This window comes from Carassius carassius, chromosome 43, assembly GCF_963082965.1.
Source record: "Carassius carassius chromosome 43, fCarCar2.1, whole genome shotgun sequence".
Lineage (NCBI taxonomy): Eukaryota > Metazoa > Chordata > Actinopteri > Cypriniformes > Cyprinidae > Carassius > Carassius carassius.
Window position 1 is genome coordinate 18,902,669 of NC_081797.1, and position 20,496 is coordinate 18,923,164.

General features: G+C 37.0%; 2 protein-coding genes across 2 annotated transcripts; both read right to left on the reverse strand.

The window, feature by feature from the left end:
- Nucleotides 1-775: 775 nt before the first annotated feature.
- On the reverse strand, nt 776-8,186 carry LOC132125405 (insulin-like growth factor II). Its single transcript, XM_059536788.1, has 4 exons — nt 7,976-8,186; nt 6,580-6,730; nt 4,524-4,705; nt 776-3,687 (listed from the first exon to the last, which is right to left on the reverse strand). The coding sequence occupies exons 1-4, from the start codon at nt 8,042-8,044 to the stop codon at nt 3,466-3,468; spliced, it is 624 nt and encodes a 207-aa protein (XP_059392771.1). The 5' UTR covers nt 8,045-8,186; the 3' UTR covers nt 776-3,465.
- A 2,845-nt stretch (nt 8,187-11,031) lies between these two features.
- LOC132125261 (tyrosine 3-monooxygenase-like) lies at nt 11,032-20,042 on the reverse strand. Its single transcript, XM_059536577.1, has 13 exons — nt 19,838-20,042; nt 18,845-19,048; nt 17,978-18,152; nt 16,402-16,490; nt 15,585-15,652; nt 15,446-15,496; nt 15,193-15,338; nt 13,953-14,088; nt 13,684-13,753; nt 13,550-13,606; nt 13,371-13,466; nt 13,147-13,280; nt 11,032-12,081 (listed from the first exon to the last, which is right to left on the reverse strand). Exons 1-13 carry the CDS (start codon nt 19,919-19,921, stop codon nt 11,922-11,924), a joined length of 1,470 nt encoding a protein of 489 aa, XP_059392560.1. The 5' UTR covers nt 19,922-20,042; the 3' UTR covers nt 11,032-11,921.
- Between the last annotated feature and the right edge of the window lie 454 nt (nt 20,043-20,496).

A 20,496-nucleotide genomic window follows, 5' to 3' on the forward strand; every position in this document is an offset into this window, starting at 1 on the left:
ACTAGTCTACTAAACATGAAATGAATTACATGAATTACAAACCATTATTATAATGTAAGAATAAAAATATATATTTAGGTCACTATTAGATCAAATGAGCACATTTGTAGCAAATAAGTACAAGATGCTCTTTTGAACATGATAACATCAATCATCAGATTCTCCACAAACTTGGATATCAAAGATGATGATGCATCTGCCAAAAAGAATGGAAAAGCTCTGACATCTCAACACAGAAAACATTTTATTCATCAATAAGAGTGTGTGACATCAGAGAGATGTTGACAAATCATTATTTCATGTGAAAGTGGAGATGTTAACGTGAAGGCTGCTATTTACAAGGTTTACAAGAGTTTGAGTTAAACCCCATACTTTCAGAAAAAAGGTACAAAAGCTGTCACTGTGGTAGTAATATTTCAAAAGGTAATAACATACCATTTAGGTACTAATAAGTACAATTTATTTATATATTTGAGGTCCAAAAATGCATCTTTTAGAATACAAAAGTGTGTCTTTTGAAAAGGTACAGCCTCAGTGACAGCTTTTGTCAGTTTTTTCTCAAAGTGTAGTGTGTGACGCTGTTGTGCATCTGCTCCCAAGTGTTTGCTCACATTTTAGTGCATTTTATTTTCCGTTGGAACACTTTTAACGCAGATCGGCCAATGCAAGAAAAGATGCTAAAAGCATCAGGGAAATTCTGTGTAAGCCTTAACATCTACTAAATGATTTACAATCCAACCAGGCAATAAAAAAACACACTTGCACATGACTGAAACATGTTTGATAAAATGTTTTTTATTGATATTAAAAATGAAAGTACATGAATTGTGCATTTCGGATGTCCTAGCGTGCAGAGGTTAAATAAATTAAAATACACAAAGGCTGCATGGGCTACTGATATTAAACCCTTACCAATGAAAGACAAAAGATCCCTTCATTTTTAGTGCAAAAGGATATGTTTTCCTTACACACCTTTTTCACATGGAAAGTTAAGTAACTAGCAAAGAACAATAGTGGATGCACTGGATAACAACAGAAAAAATGGCAATGTCTTCAGAAATAAGGGATGTTTGAATAATAAAAATAATTATAGTAATTATAATAATTGCACTGCTTCATCACACCTGATATGAATCAGATAAATATAAGATTATCAAGGCAGAGGGATGCACTGCAGGCACTTAGACCTTTAAGTTTCAAGGTACTAAGTGATACTATAGTATCATTTTATGACCTTAAAGTTGGGACACATAGAATAATCAATACTGACTTCTTGTGCTTGGCTATGAAACTGCAAAAAAAAAAAGGCCTTGTATAGAGTTTTCACATAAATCCGCTGATATTTCCTGAGTATTAGGGTAACTAAGTACGGTAGCCCTTCAACAACTGAGATGAAGATATATGGAGGACTTGAAAAAACACCCCAACCGAAAGGAAATAAGAGGATTTAGGACACTTGTTGTAAGACGGCAAGATCAAGGGGATGTATAAACAGTCCACCCTTTGTGACATCATAATGGATCTTGGTGACATCATATTGGTTTTGTTTTTTACTTTGATTTAATGCTGCAGTTCAATTACTCAGCAACAATAGAAAACATTAAACAAGGGACAACAACTTACCATCTTCCTTCAGGCTATTCTCGACCCCAAAAACATGGGTTTCTTTTGTGGATGACCTTAGAGAAGCCAAAAAATTACGATATGGCTATGAAAATGGCACTAAAGTGGCTAAAACTGTAGTGGGTTGTGTACAATCATGGCATATAGAGATCGGGTTATCCAGATCCTTTAAGTTAAATACAAGTTTAGTTTTTTTGTAGTTGTTATTGTTTTTTATAAACAGAAATCCATTTGGCAGATTAAAAAGCCATGCGGGAGGGAGAGAAAGAGAGAGTCTTCCGAGTATGTGCCTATTTTTGTATTACAACATGCCTAAAAGATCCAGGCTACAGCTGCTGTTAAAATATTGATTTTAAAATAGCTCTGTGGCGAACCAAAAGGAAAAAAAAAAAGAATTTTTTTTTTTTGGTACAAAGCATCTACAAAAAGCATTTACATGTAAAATGGGTAAAATAAGAGAGAATATAAAATAAAATCCATCAGTTGAGCATCAGTGCTATGTATATTACTGTATTTGGACCGATTTTAATATATCATTCTATAACAAAATAAATAATGCCTTTATACAGTGCCCATATTTGTACTTAAACAAACAAACAAAAAGAAGCTTGGCGGCTCATTACGCAAGATACAGCTCAGACTAAAAGAATATTACATGATGTCCCTGGAAACTAATTATAATATATATTTTCTTATTTTTTTATATATATATTTATATATATATTCAAGTATTTGTTTTCAGGCAAAAGCATGTGAATACTACGAATAAAAGTTAAAAATATATGTTAGTTGACATTATTGCGTTTTTTCCCTTTGAATTTATAGTTGTGCCTTTTTTTTCAGAACTGTAAAATAACGTACAAAACACAAAGCCTATTTTGCAACCACAAGAATGTCACGGTACCAGAAACCAAACTGAGCTTTTTTTTCTCCTTTTTTTCACTCACGAAAAAGAACACAGAAAATACAAACATCCCACTTTTTCAAGGTCACAATGTCTTCCTGCAGTGCAAAGCAGGGGTTTTGTGCAGCCATGCTCGAAAAGAGACAAGTTCTTCACCTCCAGGGATTTGAACATGATCCCTTCAGTTTCCCCACACTGGCCCTTCCTTTATTGCGACAGCAGAGCTGGGACCCAATGCATACTTCGCATCTTAAGTACACGTCTGCATGCAGCAATATCCCTCGTGCTCTTGTTTTCTCTTTCCTTAAAACGGAAAGTATAATAAAGTTTCAATGAAAAAAAAAAACGTGCTTTTCAACCCCTTCTTCTTTGAGGCCATTCCCAAAGCTAGCACCATGACATTTTTTGAGCTACGCGTTCATAGTCCATAAAAAATAGTGCCTTTTATTTACTTAACAAGAACTTTGACGTAATCCGTGGCGATGTGCAATTCGCAGACTCTTCTCTGCTTTTCATTTGTGATTACAAGGTGCTGGAACAGGAATCTAATTTTTCAACAATTCCTTACAGTGTGGATGTCCCTTTATAGTTACAGGTGCAAACTAATATGTAAAATGACTAAAAGAGAAATACTTTTGTCTCGAAAAAATGCGGTGGAATGGGTTCTTTCATGCTAGCCCAAGCTGTTCCTAGCGCTTCAATGTCCTCCGAACCAGCGAAACATTTAGCGCTCCGCGGCTTCTTCGTTCTTTCCTTTGCTTCTTCACCTGAATTGTGTTCCTCTCATTTGTGATGTGCCTTTTTGTTGGTGAACAAACTGCAAGAATAGAAACTGGAAGAGCGTTCGAGCATGTCTGGTGGGGAAGGAAGAAGGGTTGCTGAGGACTGCCACAGATATGACGTCAGAGAGAAAAAGCTTTGATCCCCTAGTCTTTTTTTCATCGACTCTGTGCAAAAAGGATGGGCGGAAGCTTGCTGGGAAGCGTGATGAGAGGCCTGTGGTGGTGCAGTTGCTCTTGGGCCCTGATTCTCTCCACCTGCCGCCTAAAGTTCTTGGCCCGCAGGATTGCGGGGACGCCCCTCCGTAGCCTCTGGGCGGCCTTTCGTTGCCACATGTCGTATTTGGAATATTTCACTGTCACATGTTTTCTTGGGACCTCCTGTTACAAGAATAACAATAATGTTAGGAACTGACTATAGAGAAAAGTCAGAGTTCTCACAGATTCTACTGTATGATCTCTAAAAATGAGATTCAAAACCCTATAAAACTCAAACTTCTCAACTAAAACCGTAAATGACTTTGCAGATATTTAGTCAAAAATGGCCAAAAATCCTTCAACCACCAAGACAACTTCAGCATCCACTTGAATTTCTCTTGCCCAGTTATCATATTCTTTAGAGAGTTCTTTCATCAGTTACTCACCCTCACCTTTTTAATCCGTACAGTGAAACTCAGTGGGGTTCATTGTTGTTTTGGACCCCATTGACTTTCTTTGTATGGACAAAAAATGCATTAAAATACCTTCTTTTGTTCTCCACAGAAGAATGTCATAAAGGTTTGGAAGAACATGATGGTGAGGAAATGATTAATTTTGGGCAAACAATTTCTTAAGCATCTATTAACCATACTAACATAGAGCAAAACTGGAGAATGAGAAGTAGGGGGATTAAGGCAGTTCCATTTGTCCCCAGTGTACAACCATCTAGTCAACATCCAGGCCATTTTGAGAGACTGGTTTTGTAACCCAATCCAAGTGTGTGATGTCAAATCAACAGGAAAATGTCAAACTATGTATAAGACTTCTTCTATCATATCATTTTCCACTTGGTCAGCAGTTCTGGAGCAATACTTGCTTACTAGTTCCTTATTCTGGCTCACTGTTTTCTTTAACCCACATGCCAGTATGCACAAGTTCAGCAGAAAGAACAGGACGATCAAGATGGTGAGCGTCAGAAAGTGCTGGAGAGTTTTTGTTGTTTCTCACGACCAACTTACATGTTTAAATGCGGGCATCACCGGGATGACCTGCAGGGTTGTGGCTGAAACATCCCTCTCTGACTTGGCTGGTTTAGCGCAGTACTGTTCTAGAAGAGCTAGGTTACAACTGTTAAAACAACACTCCTCCACAATCCCACGATTTTGAGAACGTCGACTGTTCGACCTGCTAGTTGGTCGACCTGCAGAGATACAAATGAAGATCATGAGTTCAAGACACTTTAGTATTGTTCTGGTTACATTTCAGACAAAATCACTCAATTCTGTCATTATTTACTCACTCTCAATTCTAAACATTTTTTGTCCAGGCAATGAAAGTCACTATTGACACCATTGACTTTTGTTGCAAGGACAGTTCCTCTTTTCCTCAAAGTATCTTGATCTTCAGAAGAAAAAAAAGATATGCAGTTTTGGAAGGATATGAGGGTGAGTAAATGTTGACAGATTTTTCTTCTTTTGAGTGAACTATCCTTTAAACTGTATTGCTTGTCTCAGTTTGCTGGTGATGGTTTAGATGGACAAGTCAGATGATGGTTATGTTGGGTTTGGGGCTTTTGTCAAGATGGGAGGACAGCTGACAGACCAGCTAACTCTACTGGAAAGGCTTATTAAACAAGCCTAAGCAGGTTTGCTAGTCTTAAATCTACAAGCCTGGCCAAGTTAATCTGGGTGTCCAACTAGTCATCTAGCCTGACTAGCTGAAAAGCAAAAAAAACAAAAATAAAAACATCTAATACCAGCTAACCACCATAAAAGCCATGCTGGAAGACCATCTGACCATCTTAAACCAGTTGAGACTAGCAAACCAGCTAGTCTGAACCATCATCGCAAGAAAGAGATTTGGCTTAAACTGTCTAAACAGCCACCATCAAACATGCAAACACATTCAACAACCCTACTAACAAGTCAATGTAAATCAAGCTACAGTGGCCTGATTCTATTGTGAAAGTAGATTCATTGTGTTTTGACTGGGACGCATCTGCTGTGTATAATAAAGCCAAAATCATTGGCATAAAATGGAGTCTGTTTATTTGTTTTCTCGTCCGGACTGATCTTGTTATACCATCTAATTGAGCTGTTCGAAATCGGTTTCGAACAATTTGCCGGCAGCACGGTACCAGGAACGGAAGATCGAAAGCCTACAAATAAGCCAGTGAACGATTTGAAGGGCAAAAGTCTTTGCTTATGTTTGGATTAGTAAATGGTGGATATCCTTTGACCTTGTCCTTTGCCAGCTCAGCAGAGATAAAGAGAGCATGAAAGAGAGGAAGGGGGAGGGGTGGAAGAACAGACTTGGCATAAAAGAGTGAAGATACAGGACACAGTAATGGAGGAGAGACAGCTGGTCCGGGAAAAGGAAGGAACTATTGATTTTCAGTCAAATATTATGCGAACGATTTGTGCTTCTCACAGCTGAGTTCTTGATTGTAGGATGGGAAACACTGAACAAGAGTGGATCTGGTGGATAGAGGGAGAAAAAAATCTGTGCTGGCCCAAATTGGATAATGATCTTTCGGGGTAGTTAGACTTCTGCGGCCAAAAGAACACAAAGGCCTTGTCTGTTTGTCAGTGCTAGCGTGAGGAAGATGTCAAATATTTAAAAAATTGTGCTCTCGACCCCCTCCATGCATGCGAGAGGTGTACAACCAGCAAATGTGTATCTGATGTATCCCATTAAATGTATTGGTTAATATCTGTTACAAAAAAAAACAAGTAATGAAGCTGTCTCAATCCATCCAGCCTTGTAAGAGGACAAACAACTCTTTTTTTTTTTTTTTTTATTGAGTGTAGCCTGGGAACATTTCTGGAGAGGTGAATGGAATGCCACTTGGGTACTATTACTTTCCCTGGCGGAATGTGCAAGTAAACAACCAGGCCATTGTGGCTCATTTAGCATCCCTTTCATATGCAAGCACAGATATCGTGATAGAATGCGCCCAGTCAGCACAAAATGCCGAGACTTCACTCGTAACTCTGGTCATTCGTGACATACAATTGGCAGGCTTTCCAACTCCTAAGCAAAAGCAAAGAAAATACAAAGTGTAAATGTACATACTGAAATAGAATCCTCTGTCTTCACACACAAACTGTAGTGCATCCACCAGCTCTCCGCCACATAATGTTTCAGCTGAAGCCACTTCGAAGGCAGACAGGGTTAAAAAAAGTATGCATATGGGCATTCGTATGGACCAGTACATCTTTATGACCTGTGGAGATAACATGTTTTAGTTAGTTTAGACAGTTTTAACTTGTGCACATCATTTCAATATATAAAGCTGCTGGGTTGTTTTTTGTTTTTTTTTTGTTTTTAATGAAGATCCCATGTATACCTGAACTCAATAGGCTACTGAACGTTTTCCTTAAGTAACTATTATTAGCTTCCTCAAGGCATTGAATTCAGTATGCAATCCTTCAGTGTGTGCATGCATGGCCATCGATTTTTCAATGATATGCTTGATTACATGCTCAAAATGTTTGTCAATGTACAGTATGGAAAAGCATGTCTTCCTGACCTGGAAAGCATGCATTATAGTTCACAACAGGCATTTTGTCAAAGTAGGCTATAAAATGCACTATTTGTGCAATATAATGCAAGAGTAAGAGCTATATATCTGCTGATCAATAATACTAAACATTTTCAACAACATTGCAGTGTTGTTGGTCAGATCTTGAGGAACTGTAATTTGTTTCTACAATGCACTGATCTCTCCTATGCAGTTCTTAATACATTCTGAGAATTTGTATGTATGCATGACCTTCAGCTTTTTCAATTATGCATGTCATTTTAAACCGTAAACATGATGCTTTAAGGTAAACCTGCAGATCAGTTATCCTCAACATCGTCCGCGGGTATCTGTCATTTGTTCATCCAATGCATCAAATTCGCAAATGCAATTCTTCAGATACACTGGAATTCAACATGCATGCATCGACTTTTTGATTATCTGCTTAACGTTTGAAGATGAATTGTTATCCAGGAGCTTGTATCTCATCCTTTACACTCTTACACAACGTTCAACAAGTTGAAAGACTGCTCAAAGTACCCAGTTTATTCCTCACAGCTCAGCATATCATTTCCTTAAATCCAGCTCATCTAAACTGCTGTCGCCCCCTTGTGTAATTCCTTTCTCCTGTGCGCGTATCCAGAATAAAGTGCCAAGTCAGTTTTTATTTGGAAAGCGCTTTCCAAAATACACACTTGTTGCAAAGCAGCTTTGCAGAAATGCATAGGATCAATGTTTACAATGCCTTATAGACCTTCTTTAGAAGTTCAGCGCTGTCAAACTGTAATCAATCTAGAGTGACAAAAATATTTCCAATGCATTACGCGAACCGCTCGCGCAAGAGAAAATGCGTCTAAAAATCTTAGCGTTTCCGATCATGTCAGTTTCTGATTTACGATTCTTTTTTTTTTAGGATTCCGTGAAGGTTGTAAATTTGACGTTCTTTACCTTATTTGTGACACTGTTTGTTCTCAAGCAAGTATGGCAAAAAGAATTATGTTTTAGATGGTCCTCCATGTCAACCTAAAAAAAAAAAAAAAAAAAAAAAGAAAAGAAAATGCTGTGCTGTTTTATTTGGTTAAGAAGGTCGGTTTAGTTTCCACAGTTGGTGCTAAGATGGTGTGTGGAGCTGTCCAAAAAATCAGGCGACAGGCAAAAGTTCTCTGAGAGAAGTATTATATACCCAAACCCGCCCCTTGACACCCCCTCCACCCCCCGCCCCTCAGGCGCGCATGTCCGCGAGAGGTAACACTCGACGCGGTCAGTCAACCTCCAGCAGTCCGGACGAGTTCCCTGCTGCTGTTTTCCAAGAATTCAAGATCACAAAAAGGTGAATGAGCATTACAGAATATGTCATAACACCCTATTTAAAATGTGCAACATGTTCTGTGCGTTTCTAAACTGTTACCACGTCAAGCAAGTAGTAATTCCTTAAATGATTTGAACAATGTAGACTAGAGTATTCAACCCAAATAAATAAATAAATAAATAAATACATGTGCGATTAAAACAGGAAATAAACAGGAAAATAAGTAATACTGTAAAATAAAACGAATGGAATTAAGTAAAAAGTGAAATATTTCAGAAATGCACACTTCATCAATATCAGTGCATTATCAGCGTGTGTGGGCTAACTAGCAGAGTTCCTGACAGGACAGTCGATGTGTAAAATGTTAGAATGGAAAGTGCCCCAGATGATAAGAAGAGAAGATTAAACGCTTCCTGCCGTCATTTCCGCTGATATCCACCTGCCTTATCGATCCTGACGCGAATGGTGGCTGTAATGATGCTAATTCACTTTACAGGCTGGACGTTCAGAGCACTGAGAGGATAATGAAGAATTAGCTGGACTTGAATTGAACTTAACCGTTTTGATTGAATTACTTGGAAATGTTATCCATCACCTGGCAAAGCAATAAGGGCCATTATTTGATGCAGATGTTATTCTTCATGGACAATAGTCTCCATCTGATATGAAATGCAGGGCCAGAATGTCTACTACTGCCTTACTAGAACACCTCTTACAATTGTTTTAAATCAGCATTATCATGTGATCAATTAATGCATGCATATATATATATATATATATATATATATATATATATATATATATATATAGGCTACAGTCAATTAAATTGTTAGTCGTTTTGAATGCCATTGCATTAAAATTTCATTGGCTGTTTTTAAGATATGCATTTTATTAAAACATGTGCTTGGATCTACAATGAATATTTGATGAAAACTCATTTTAGGACTAGAAATCTGAAATAAAATGACATTTTTAATGGATTAGCAGCTCCTTTTTCCAAACCAAAGCTGGTTTTGCTGCTAAATAGCGTGAAGTCTGTGAGAAATTACAGAATTTGCAAAAGTGTGACTCCTTTTTTGTGAAAATGGCGCCTCTGCTGGTAAAAAAAAAAAGGGTCCTGCTGCTGGCATGAATTATCAATGCACTCTGTTACTGGAAGCACCATTATAAAGGTGCATTAAACCCCTCTTCCTCTGTCTCCTATTATCCATCAGATGAGGGAAGCAGGAAACCCAAAAGATCTGTAGGGCCTTGCAATAAATCATTCACAGCATTTTCATCTTAGTCACATTGCCACGTACAATAATGGATAGAATTGCCCGTGATACAGGACCAAACAGTCCAGCACAAGTCATTACAGGCCATCGATAAAATGCTCAGGAGACTTTGTGAAGGCTAGAGCCGGCATTATCTAATAATTAGCATGAATAGCTTTTTGTTTTAAACTCAAGTGACCTCAGTTCAATGGTTAAAATGATGTAAACTACAATCATCAGGAATATCTCAGTCTTAGTTAGAGGAATATCCTACACCTACTGATTTACTACGTGACGTATTCCACTGTGGGATTCTTTCCGTTGTCGTAAAATGTATTTAGTGGTCGGTTGCGTATTCGAATGGCAGATCTTTCCCACTAACTAGATCCAAAATCTGAATCCTTATCCCATTCCTAACCTCATGACATGACCCTTACAAAAGCCCTAGTCATTATGCCGTCCTGTCCGCTCACCCAGAAAGTGCTGGTGTTGAATGCCTCATGCTTAGACTACCATCTGGTGGTGGTTGTTTTCTTTCAAATAAACCATTTGTAGTTTCAGTCAGATGAGTTCATTCACAATAGCCATCTAGTTTTCTGAACCCAACATTCTCAGACTTATTTTTCATGTAAAATGAATTAATGGAAGGGGCGCCTGAACTTAACATCAGAAAGTCAACCACAAGTACAGTTTGGGATATTTTTAAAAACATTTCTTTATATTGGCACATTAGAGCCACTTTAAACACAGTTTTCTTTTTTCTTATTTACGCTTAAATAATAAAAATTTAATTTCCATTCTTACACCATTGTTTGCAGAGATGGAATAACATGCAAATTAAATTTTGTGTCTGTAGGCCTGTATTATTTCATGAATGACTCACTATATTCAGTATTAATTAAGTATTTTTACCATCTGTAAGAGAATACATCAGCTCAATGCGTTGATGTATTATTTTAAGAATATATTTGAAATATTGATACATTCAGATTTTTTATTGATAATACATATTTAATTATATATTGTACATATTTTTTTATTTATTTTAGTGTAGCGCTTCATCTAGTGGTATTTCATAAATAACTTCTGGCTTCAATAGCTTTAATGACTTGATTTACACTGGGTAAGATCTATCAAAAAAATTAAATCATAATAATATGTCGTATTAACACAGTTTTTTTTATTCACAGAGTGATCCATCAATCCTGCCAAACGATAGTTCAGTAAAAATGAAAAAACAAAAAGTTTCAGTTTCCATTGACCTCCATTTATTTATTTAATATATATATATATATATATATATATATATATATATATATATATACAGTATATTTGTCCAACCAAAGGCATTTGATAACTTTTTTTTACATGTGCCCAAAAGATAGTTTGAAGAATGTTGGCAACTAAACAGATTTGGTTCCCATTGACTTCCAATTTATTTATTTATTTATTTACTTATTTATTTGTCCATATGCTAAAATTAAAAGAGAATAAAAACTGTTTGGTTACCAACATTTAAAATATTTTCTTGGTAGATATTTTGAAAGGCGTCGGTAACTAAACTGTTCGGTTTCCATTGACTTCCATTATATTGTTTGTATATAAAATGTAAGTCAATACATGATAACCAGAATTGTTTGGTTACCAACATTTAAAATATCTACCAAGAAAATATTTTGAAGAATGTTGGCAACTAAATAATTTTAGTTACTATTGTTTTTTGTCTATAAAATGCCAATGGGTCAACAAGAACTGTTTGGTTACCAACATATAATATATCTGCCAAGAACATATTTTGAGTAATGTTGATAACTAAACAGTATCGACTACCATTGACTTTCAGTGTGTTTTGGAATATAGAATGGGAACCAGAACTGTTTGGTTACCAACACATAATATATCTACTTAAGACTGTCTCTCTTCTGTTGAACTTGAAAGAACATATTCTAAAGAATATTTGTACCCAAGCAGTCTTGGTTACCATTGACTTCCATTATATGGACGAAAAACCCCCAAACAATGGAAGTCAACAGGAGCCCGAACTCTTTAGTTACCAGAATTCTTCAAAATATCTTCTTCCATGTTCCACAGAAAGTCATACAGCTTTGAAATAACATGTGGAGGTGAATAAATGATGACAGAATTTTCATTTTTGGGTGAACTATCCCTTTAAGGTTTCTGGAATCAACTAGTGATGTGAGGTTTTGAGGTTGGTACTCAAGCGTTTTAAAAGCAACAATGTCTGTAGCAGCAGATGTAGACATAAACGCACAGCATAGCGATGAGACTGTCACATATGAAGCACAGAGAAACAGGACAACTGACAGAATCAAGCCAGCACATTCAGGGCATCCGTGAGATTCTTCAATTCATCTTTAATGGTCTCCAGCCCCTGCTGGATCTTCAGTGGGTTATCCAGCACTTCTATGCTGTCTGTGTACGGGTCAAACCGCACAGAAAATGGTCTCTTGATGCAGGTCACGTATGTTCTGTTTTAAAAGCAAATGAATATAATTATTGTCATACAAACAACTGTAATAATTTCTCTTCAAACAATTAAGACAAATAAAAATGTATAAAATGCATAAATCCTTTTTATTTTATCTTTGCGAAATACGTATAGAAAGTTTTAATAAAATAATAAGTAAAGTAAGTTTATGTAGTCATGTAAGAAGAAGAAGAAGCCACATTACAAGGCAATTTAAAATTAATCTAAAATATACCACTTTCTCTATATATCCATAAAAATGTGAGCAAAAGTCTTTAATTAAAAAGAATCGTTAATTAAAAAAAAAAATTAATGGACATGTTATGCAAAAAAAATTTTTGGTAGTTATTTGATTGCAAACAAAGAAGTAAATGCAAATGTATTTAATAAATATAATTTAACACCTTTTATATATATATATATATATATATATATATATATATATATATATATTTTTTTTTTTTTTTTTTTTTTTTTTTATTATTTGTGCTTTATATGTTTTAATCATCATGTATTACATAAGACCATTAATCTTTTATTATATATATATATATATATATATATATATATATATATATATATATATATATATATATATATATATATATGAGCACCTTTTATAAATAAATAAAGTTGTAATTATTACATTTCAAATAATTATCATAATTTGTTTTATGGAGTATTATAATCATTTCCAAATATATTTAGACCCAAATTAATACATATTGTGACACGTGTTACAATATATATATACACACAGATACATTTTTTTGAGAATAATTGTAATTATAATTGTGCACTGTTATGTTTAAAAATAATTTGTTAAAAATAATGCTTTATCACCATACATTACATATAAATCACTTACAGTACTTTTATTTTATTATTATATTTTTTTACCACCTTTTATATATGAATTCATAAATAACAGCATTTGTTTTATGAAGCATGTTAATCCTAGCCAATGTTTCAAAAACAATTTTTAACATTTATTTTCACTGATAGCTATTTATATGATGGCCGAACCCACAGTACTGACAGCAAAAGATTATTAGTTGCAGCTCACCTCAGTTTCTCTGTAGCATCTGAGAAGCTTTCAGACACAAAATAGACGGGCTGGTAAGTCTGATCCTGGTATGGCTGAACAGCTACAATGTCCGGGTCAAATTCCCGTCGCTCTGGCTCATCTGAGAGAGAATGCTGAGAAAATGGATGACCGTAAATGTCAAATGCTTTTACCATAAAAATCAGCAAAATAATTGATTTAAAAAATGACTGCCTGCCACTCACCACCAGCTCGCCATAAGACGAGAGCAGTCCTGCTCCATATGCTTTGACCGTCCCTGCCTGCTTACACAGTCCAAACTCCACTGTGAACCAGTACAGCTAAAAACACACAGCAGGACAGACTCACACAGTGCTGTGACTAGAGCAGCGTTTCAGAAAGATGTGGGATGTTTCATACTTACTGTTGACAGTTTCTCGATATCTTCATCAGAAGCTCCAAGAGAGGCCAGACCAATACTCTGAGAGAACAGAATTCGCAATACAGTTCGAAATTGTACGGAAATATGAGATATGTAAATACACTTCACATTTTTACCTGAGAAAACTGTGCAAATGTTCTGTCAGCCAATATCGGCACATGTCCAAGAAGTTCATGGACACAATCCCTGGAGAGGAAAGCATTCACTTATTGTGATTATTTGTGACCGCTGTGCCATTGTTTTCATAAAGTGAACATTACTTTACTAAGCAGATAGCCGATGTCTGGATGTAAATCAAATGCATAATAAACAGTTGTCATAAACGTAGACAGTGTGACAGGAAGTGTCTTCATAAACGTAGACATTGTGACAGGAAGTGTCTTACGGTTCAGGCGAGTGCATGGGGGAGGAAGCGTGCCGTATGTATTGTGTGCACTGGAACACACGGAACGCCAGACTGGCCAGAAAATCCCGAGCGGAGAGTAGACCTGCCACTGGACGCAGCTGAAACCCTGTGCGCTCTTCATACAGCACAGAGAGAGAGAGAGAGAGAGAGAGAGAGAGACTCACCACCAGCATTCAGGGTGGCTTCCAGAGTGTTAGTATGTGGTTGCTAGGGTGTTCTAGATTATTTGTATGGCATTGCTAAGCAGGTTCTCTGAGTGGTTACTTTCACGTTCCTATTACTACATTTTGTTAGGGTGGGTTGCTTCTGGGTGGTTGCTAAGGTGTTCTGTGAAGATGCTAAGGTGTTCTTTGTTGTTGTCAAGGTGTTGTTATGTAGTTGCTCAGGTGCACAGGCTCTAAGTGACTGCTATGATACTGCTATGCTGATGTTCTGAGTGGTTACTAAGACAGTGAAATACCATTCCAGCAGTGTTCTGAGTGGTTGCCAGGGTGTTGTAGTTCCTTTGGTGGTTACTAGATGTTCGGGGTGGTTGCTATGAGGACGTTCTAAATGTTCACAACAATGGTGTCCTAGTTGGTTGCTATGGCATTACTTGGTTGCTGTAGTGTAGCTCTGGAATTCAGGGTGTTGGTGTGTGGTTGCTAGGGCGTTCTCGATGAGTTGTTTGACATTGCTTTGCCAGTTTTCTGACTGGTGGGTTACTAGGGCGTTGCTCTCTGGATGTTCTGGCTGGCTGGTTAGGGCTATTGGTAGCAAGAGTGTTCATATGTTGTTGCTAGGTGGTTACTAATGTGGTCTGGGTAGTTGCCAATGTGTTCTAGGAGTTTGCTAGGGTGTTCTATGTCATTGCTAAGGTGTTCTGGGTGGTTGCCAGGGTAGTACTGTAGGATAAAGTTGCTAAGTGGTTGTCCGGTTACCTAAGTGTTCTAGGTGATTGCTAGCATATTCTGGGGTGTTACTAGGGTGTGTTATGTAGTTGATGGGTGGTTGCTGTGGCAATTCTATGAGGTTTCTAAGTGTTCTAGATGGTTGTCAAGGTGTTGCTAGGTACAGGTTCTGTAGTTTTAACATACTGCCACTGTTTTCTGTTACTTTTCTCTTACTGGCAGTGCTTATGAACATTTCTAGTAACAAACGTGATTTGTTGTAATAAATAAAATGCTGAGTGACTCATGGGTTGTTCTGTTTTCTGGCTGCGTTGTAATAGGAATGGTACCTTTTAAAAAGCGGGACACATCCTCCAGCTGAGGGATGTTATCAGGACTGTAGCCGCAGTGTTTCTCCAGTAAGCAGAAAGCCTCTAGATGTTCACTGCAAGCATGGGTGGTGTACAAATCCCTGAGGGTGGAGTAGACCTCACGCCTGCACACACAATTGGTTGCATGTGAGAAGTCTGAATAAAAAACACGGTGTGAGGATCTCTGGCTGCGTATCATCTTGGGTTGTTTGTTTATTTCAGTTGAACACACCATGTTTCGATCTCCTCTTCTGTATATTCCACTCTGGGAATCGGTTCTCCACTGGAAAGAGAGACAACTGTCTGTCAAATATCTGTGCCAACATGTCCAGACAAGCAAATACTGCATGGTAAACATGGTTGCAACATACTGTTTGTATTTGAAGGCAATGTCTCCAATCATCTTCCGACGTTTTCTGTAAATGGGGTCAGTGAATCCCTGCAAAATAAAACCACAAACCAGTGCTTGTTATAGAACATTTTGAGGCTTTTTCACTCGTTTCCTGCCAGTGAACATAGCTATCACATGGCCAATTCAAGTTTAATTCCTACAAATTTTCTACCTCGTAAAATACTAATGATTTTTCACAATTCGTATGAATTCATACGAGTGAGGCTGTACAAATTTGTACGAATTAGCCACCTTGTCAAATATGTACAAACTGTCTTGTGATCATGTTGCATTTAAAGAATTTTCCATTTTTGTGCAACTTTTCACTGTTTTATATTAGGAGGCGCTATTATGCATCGTCTGAAAGAGTACTGAATCTCTGAAACACAGAGAAAAAGAAGCAAAAACAAGCAATCGCATATATAAACAGATGAATATGTAAAATAATGTGATCATCAAACAATAAAAAGCATAGAAATCAAAACTGCCTAACGTAACCGAATCAAATGTCGACATGGGAAGGTTTAGGATTTGAATGTATGAATGCATGCATGAAGCTGGAATTAAATGATTTGCTCAGGCTCTGTTCTTTCTTTTGACGTATTCATACATTCTCAGATATTCATACAACAACATTTTCTGGGAGCCATGAAAGTTTTGTCAAAATTATCAAAATTGCGGGCAATCTTTTTAAAAGCGCTGGCAGGGAAAAAGTTAAATATGAATTACATTACAAATTTTAGGTAAATGAGTGTATATTTATTATAGAAGTAGAGAAGAGCCAATCCAACACTTACTGGATGATCCTGATCCAGATCCGGATCAAATTTGGTGATGAGATGATGGCATTTATTCAGTTCAGCGATTTTTCTTGGAAACCAGTGAACTGGAAAATGACAAAAGTAGAAAAGCTAAGCATAACTGACCATCAGATAAGCAAAAGATAAAACAGAGCAACGTTCTACTTTAATAGACTCCATGCATAATAATTAATCCATCCATTTATGACCTCAAGGTTAGATTATTGTAATGCTTTATTTGGAGGTTGTTCTGCACGCTTAGTAAACAAACTACAGCTAGTCTAAAATGCAGCAGCAAGAGTTCTTACTAGAACCAGGAAGTATGACCATATTAGCCCGGTCCTGTCAACACTGCACTGGCTCCCTATCAAACATCGTATAGATTTTAAAATATTGCTTATTACTTTTAAAGCCCTGAATGGTTTAGCACCTAAGTATTTGAATGAGCTCCTTTTACATTATAATCCTCTACATCCGCTACGTTCTCAAAACTCAGGCAATTTGATAATACCTAGAATATCAAAATCAACTGCGGGCGGCAGATCCTTTTCCTATTTGGCGCCTAAACTCTGGAATAACCTACCTAACATTGTTCGGGAGGCAGACACACTCTTGCAGTTTAAATCTAGATTAAAGACCCATCTCTTTAACCTGGCATACACATAACATACTAATATGCTTTTAATATCCAAATCCGTTAAAGGATTTTTAGGCTGCATTAATTAGGTAAACCGGAACCGGGAACACTTCCCATAACACCTGATGTACTTGCTACATCATTAGAAGAATGGCATCTACGCTAATATTAGTCTGTTTCTCTCTTATTCCGAGGTCACCGTGGCCACCAGATCCAGTCTGTGTCCAGATCAGAGGGTCACTGCAGTCACCCGGATCCAGTACGTATCCAAACCAGATGGTGGATCAGCACCTAGAAAGGACCTCTACTGCCCTGAATGACAGCGGAGACCAGGACAACTAGAGCCCCAGATACAGATCCCCTGTAAAGACCTTGTCTCAGAGGAGCACCAGGACAAGACCACAGGAAACAGATGATTCTTCTGCACAATCTGACTTTGCTGCAGCCTGGAATTGAACTACTGGTTTCGTCTGGTCAGAGGAGAACTGGCCCCCCAACTGAGCCTGGTTTCTCCCAAGGTTTTTTTCTCCATTCTGTTACCGATGGAGTTTCTGTTCCTTGCCGCTGTCGCCTCTGGCTTGCTTAGTTGGGGTCACTTCATCTACAGCTATATCGTTGACTTGATTGCAAATAAATGCACAGATACTATTTAACTGAACAGAGATGACATAATTGAATCCAATGATGAACTGCCTTTAACTATCATTTTGCATTATTGACACTGTTTTCCTAATGAATGGTGTTCAGTTGCTTTGACGCAATGTATTTTGTTTAAAGCGCTATATAAATAAAGGTGACTTTGACTTTGACTCACATTTGACCTCTTTAGTGGTTTTTGCATTATTGACACTGTTTTCCTAATGAATGTTGTTCAGTTGCTTTGACGCAATGTATTTTGTTTAAAGCGCTATATAAATAAAGGTGACTTTGACTCACATTTGACCTCTTTAGTGGTTTTGACATCCTCTGCGCTTCTCTTGAGAGAGCTGACCAGTGTGCTGACGTCTGAGAGGTGCACCTCACACTGAACGTAATACTCCAGATCCTCCAGACCGTCCTTCGGTTTTCGGCTTGGTCTGGTCTCAAGATGGTGGATCTTGGCTTCAAATGTCTGTGGTGTTCAGTAGTTGAACAACAGAATAAAATGTAAAAGAAAAATACAAGGAATGAATGCAATAGCACTTGTTTGTTTCATAATGTTCAGTTTATTGTATGTGAATGCATATGGATATATGTGTGTGTGTGTGTGTGTGTGTGTGTGTGTGTATTGACAGATGTGTACATATATGTCTGCATATGTCTAGCTTTTATTATTGTTTCTTGTAGTCTTATTGAATATGTTTTGAATATCTGATTTAAATATTTGAGTATTTTGCAATTTTTTCTTCTCTTCTACATATTTTTAAAAGTATTTTATGTTATAAATTAATACATACATTTTAGATGTAGATCATTTATTTATTTATTTATTTAGTATTTTATGTTACTCAAGAGCATATGTCAAGAAAATAATAGTATTCTTTTTCATATTAAGATAAGTACATCAATTAATAAATGAATCTTTTAGGTTTCTGCATTTTGCTCAAGAACATATGCAAAGAAAAAATATTCTCCTACATATTAGCAGACTAAGTAGTTGTCAGAAAAAGTAGCCCTAGCAATTTATGTATATATATATATGTATGTATGTGTGTGTGTGTGTGTGTGTGTGTGTGTGTGATTCTTATTTGAGCACATTGGGATATTTACTAATATAGAATCTCCAAGATAATTTTTTTTACGATTTTCCTCAGGAAATCTTACCTCAAAAACCTTAAGCGTGCGGGACAGCGCTGGACTCTTTGAACTCCTCAGAGAAAAGAAGAGACTGAGCAAGGCTTTTCCATCGGTCTCCTCAAACACGATCTGCTCGCTGAGTCCCGCGGACTCCGCCGCCGCGGCCGCCGCCTCGCGCTCCTTGCGCGCATCCTCGATCAAACTCTGCCGCCTTCCCACAAACTTCTGAGACTGTCACAGAGAAGAGCGCGATTCATTTAAGAACACACATTACTATCCATTTCAAACATCAATCTAGACCAGAAATAAAAATCATAATATAGCCCTGCTTACCTTTTGGACATCTGATGGAGGTGATTTACACCTCCAAAATCGCATAAGAACGTCAATGCAGTGTATGCAATCCTGCCATATAGCTCAGACTTAATTGCTTATGATCCAATGATACAGCCATAGACTACTTTCCACAGCTTTTGATCACCGCGTAATGCTGTGCGTAAATCTCAATGGAGAGTCCATTTACGCACAGATAAACAGTGATCTTGTAGGGATGGAGGTGCATCAAAAATGCTACACTATTTTTTAAATAATATCCGAAAAGTTAGTTCACAAAATATTACTCAACTGTATGCATTTAATTCCATTATATAACATTAAACTAAATGGCACTTGCAAACAAATGCGAGGCTAACATGAATTCTATAGATTTTTTTTCATAGGCTAACAAGAAAAAAGCCACTTGGTTCGATGTCTTGTTTTCTAATGAAATAGAATTTTAGATGATGCAACATACTTAATTTTGGGATTACTGTATTTGCATACCTGTATGAATTGTCATAAAAAAGTACATTTATTTCCATGACGAGACTCCCGTGGAGTTTATTTTATTTAATTTATTTTTTTTTATCATAAAATATTTCGAATTTGACGAGGAGGGTATTTAAAATTATTCATTCTTTTTTTGTATTCTTACTTCTAATGCTATTAACATGGGTGAAGAATAGAGTTGAAGACTCTTACCGTGATGGAATCGGAGCGCTCGAGCTCAGACGCAGCTCTCCGGATGCTCTTTGTGGAAGATGTGGAGCTGCTTGAATTCGGCATGTCTGAACGGATGAAGGGATCTTGTGCTCTCTTGGGACTGCAGCTCACTTACTTCCATCAGCAGCTTTCTTTCCCCCTTATTTATAGAGATGATTTATCCTGCCTGACGTCAAGCTGGCCTCCGTCATTGAACATCTTGAAGCTCCTCACACCACTCTCGTTCATAATTTGATTCCGACTTTGCTATACGTAACTGTCTGTTTACATTGCCAGCGCATGTCTCACTAAATCATCTGCTGATTATCAGTGTATGAATGAACAATCTTCACTGTAAAAATGTGGTTACCTGCATTTGTTAGCTTGTAAAGTTCAAAATATTGTATTACTTCCTATAAAACTAATTAAACAACTATATATATCATTCATAAACTGTAAATAAACTTCAGAATCTCTCTCTCTCTCTCTCTCTCTCTCTCTCTCTCTCTCTCTGCGTGTGTGTTTCATAGTGTGCGCGTGTGTGTGTGTGTGTGTGTGTGTGTGTGTTTTAACTGTTTAGATTGTGCTGAAAAGCATAAAATATATACTTCAAATTAATGTATGTGGCTAACTTTGCCCAGTGGATTATGTTGATGTTA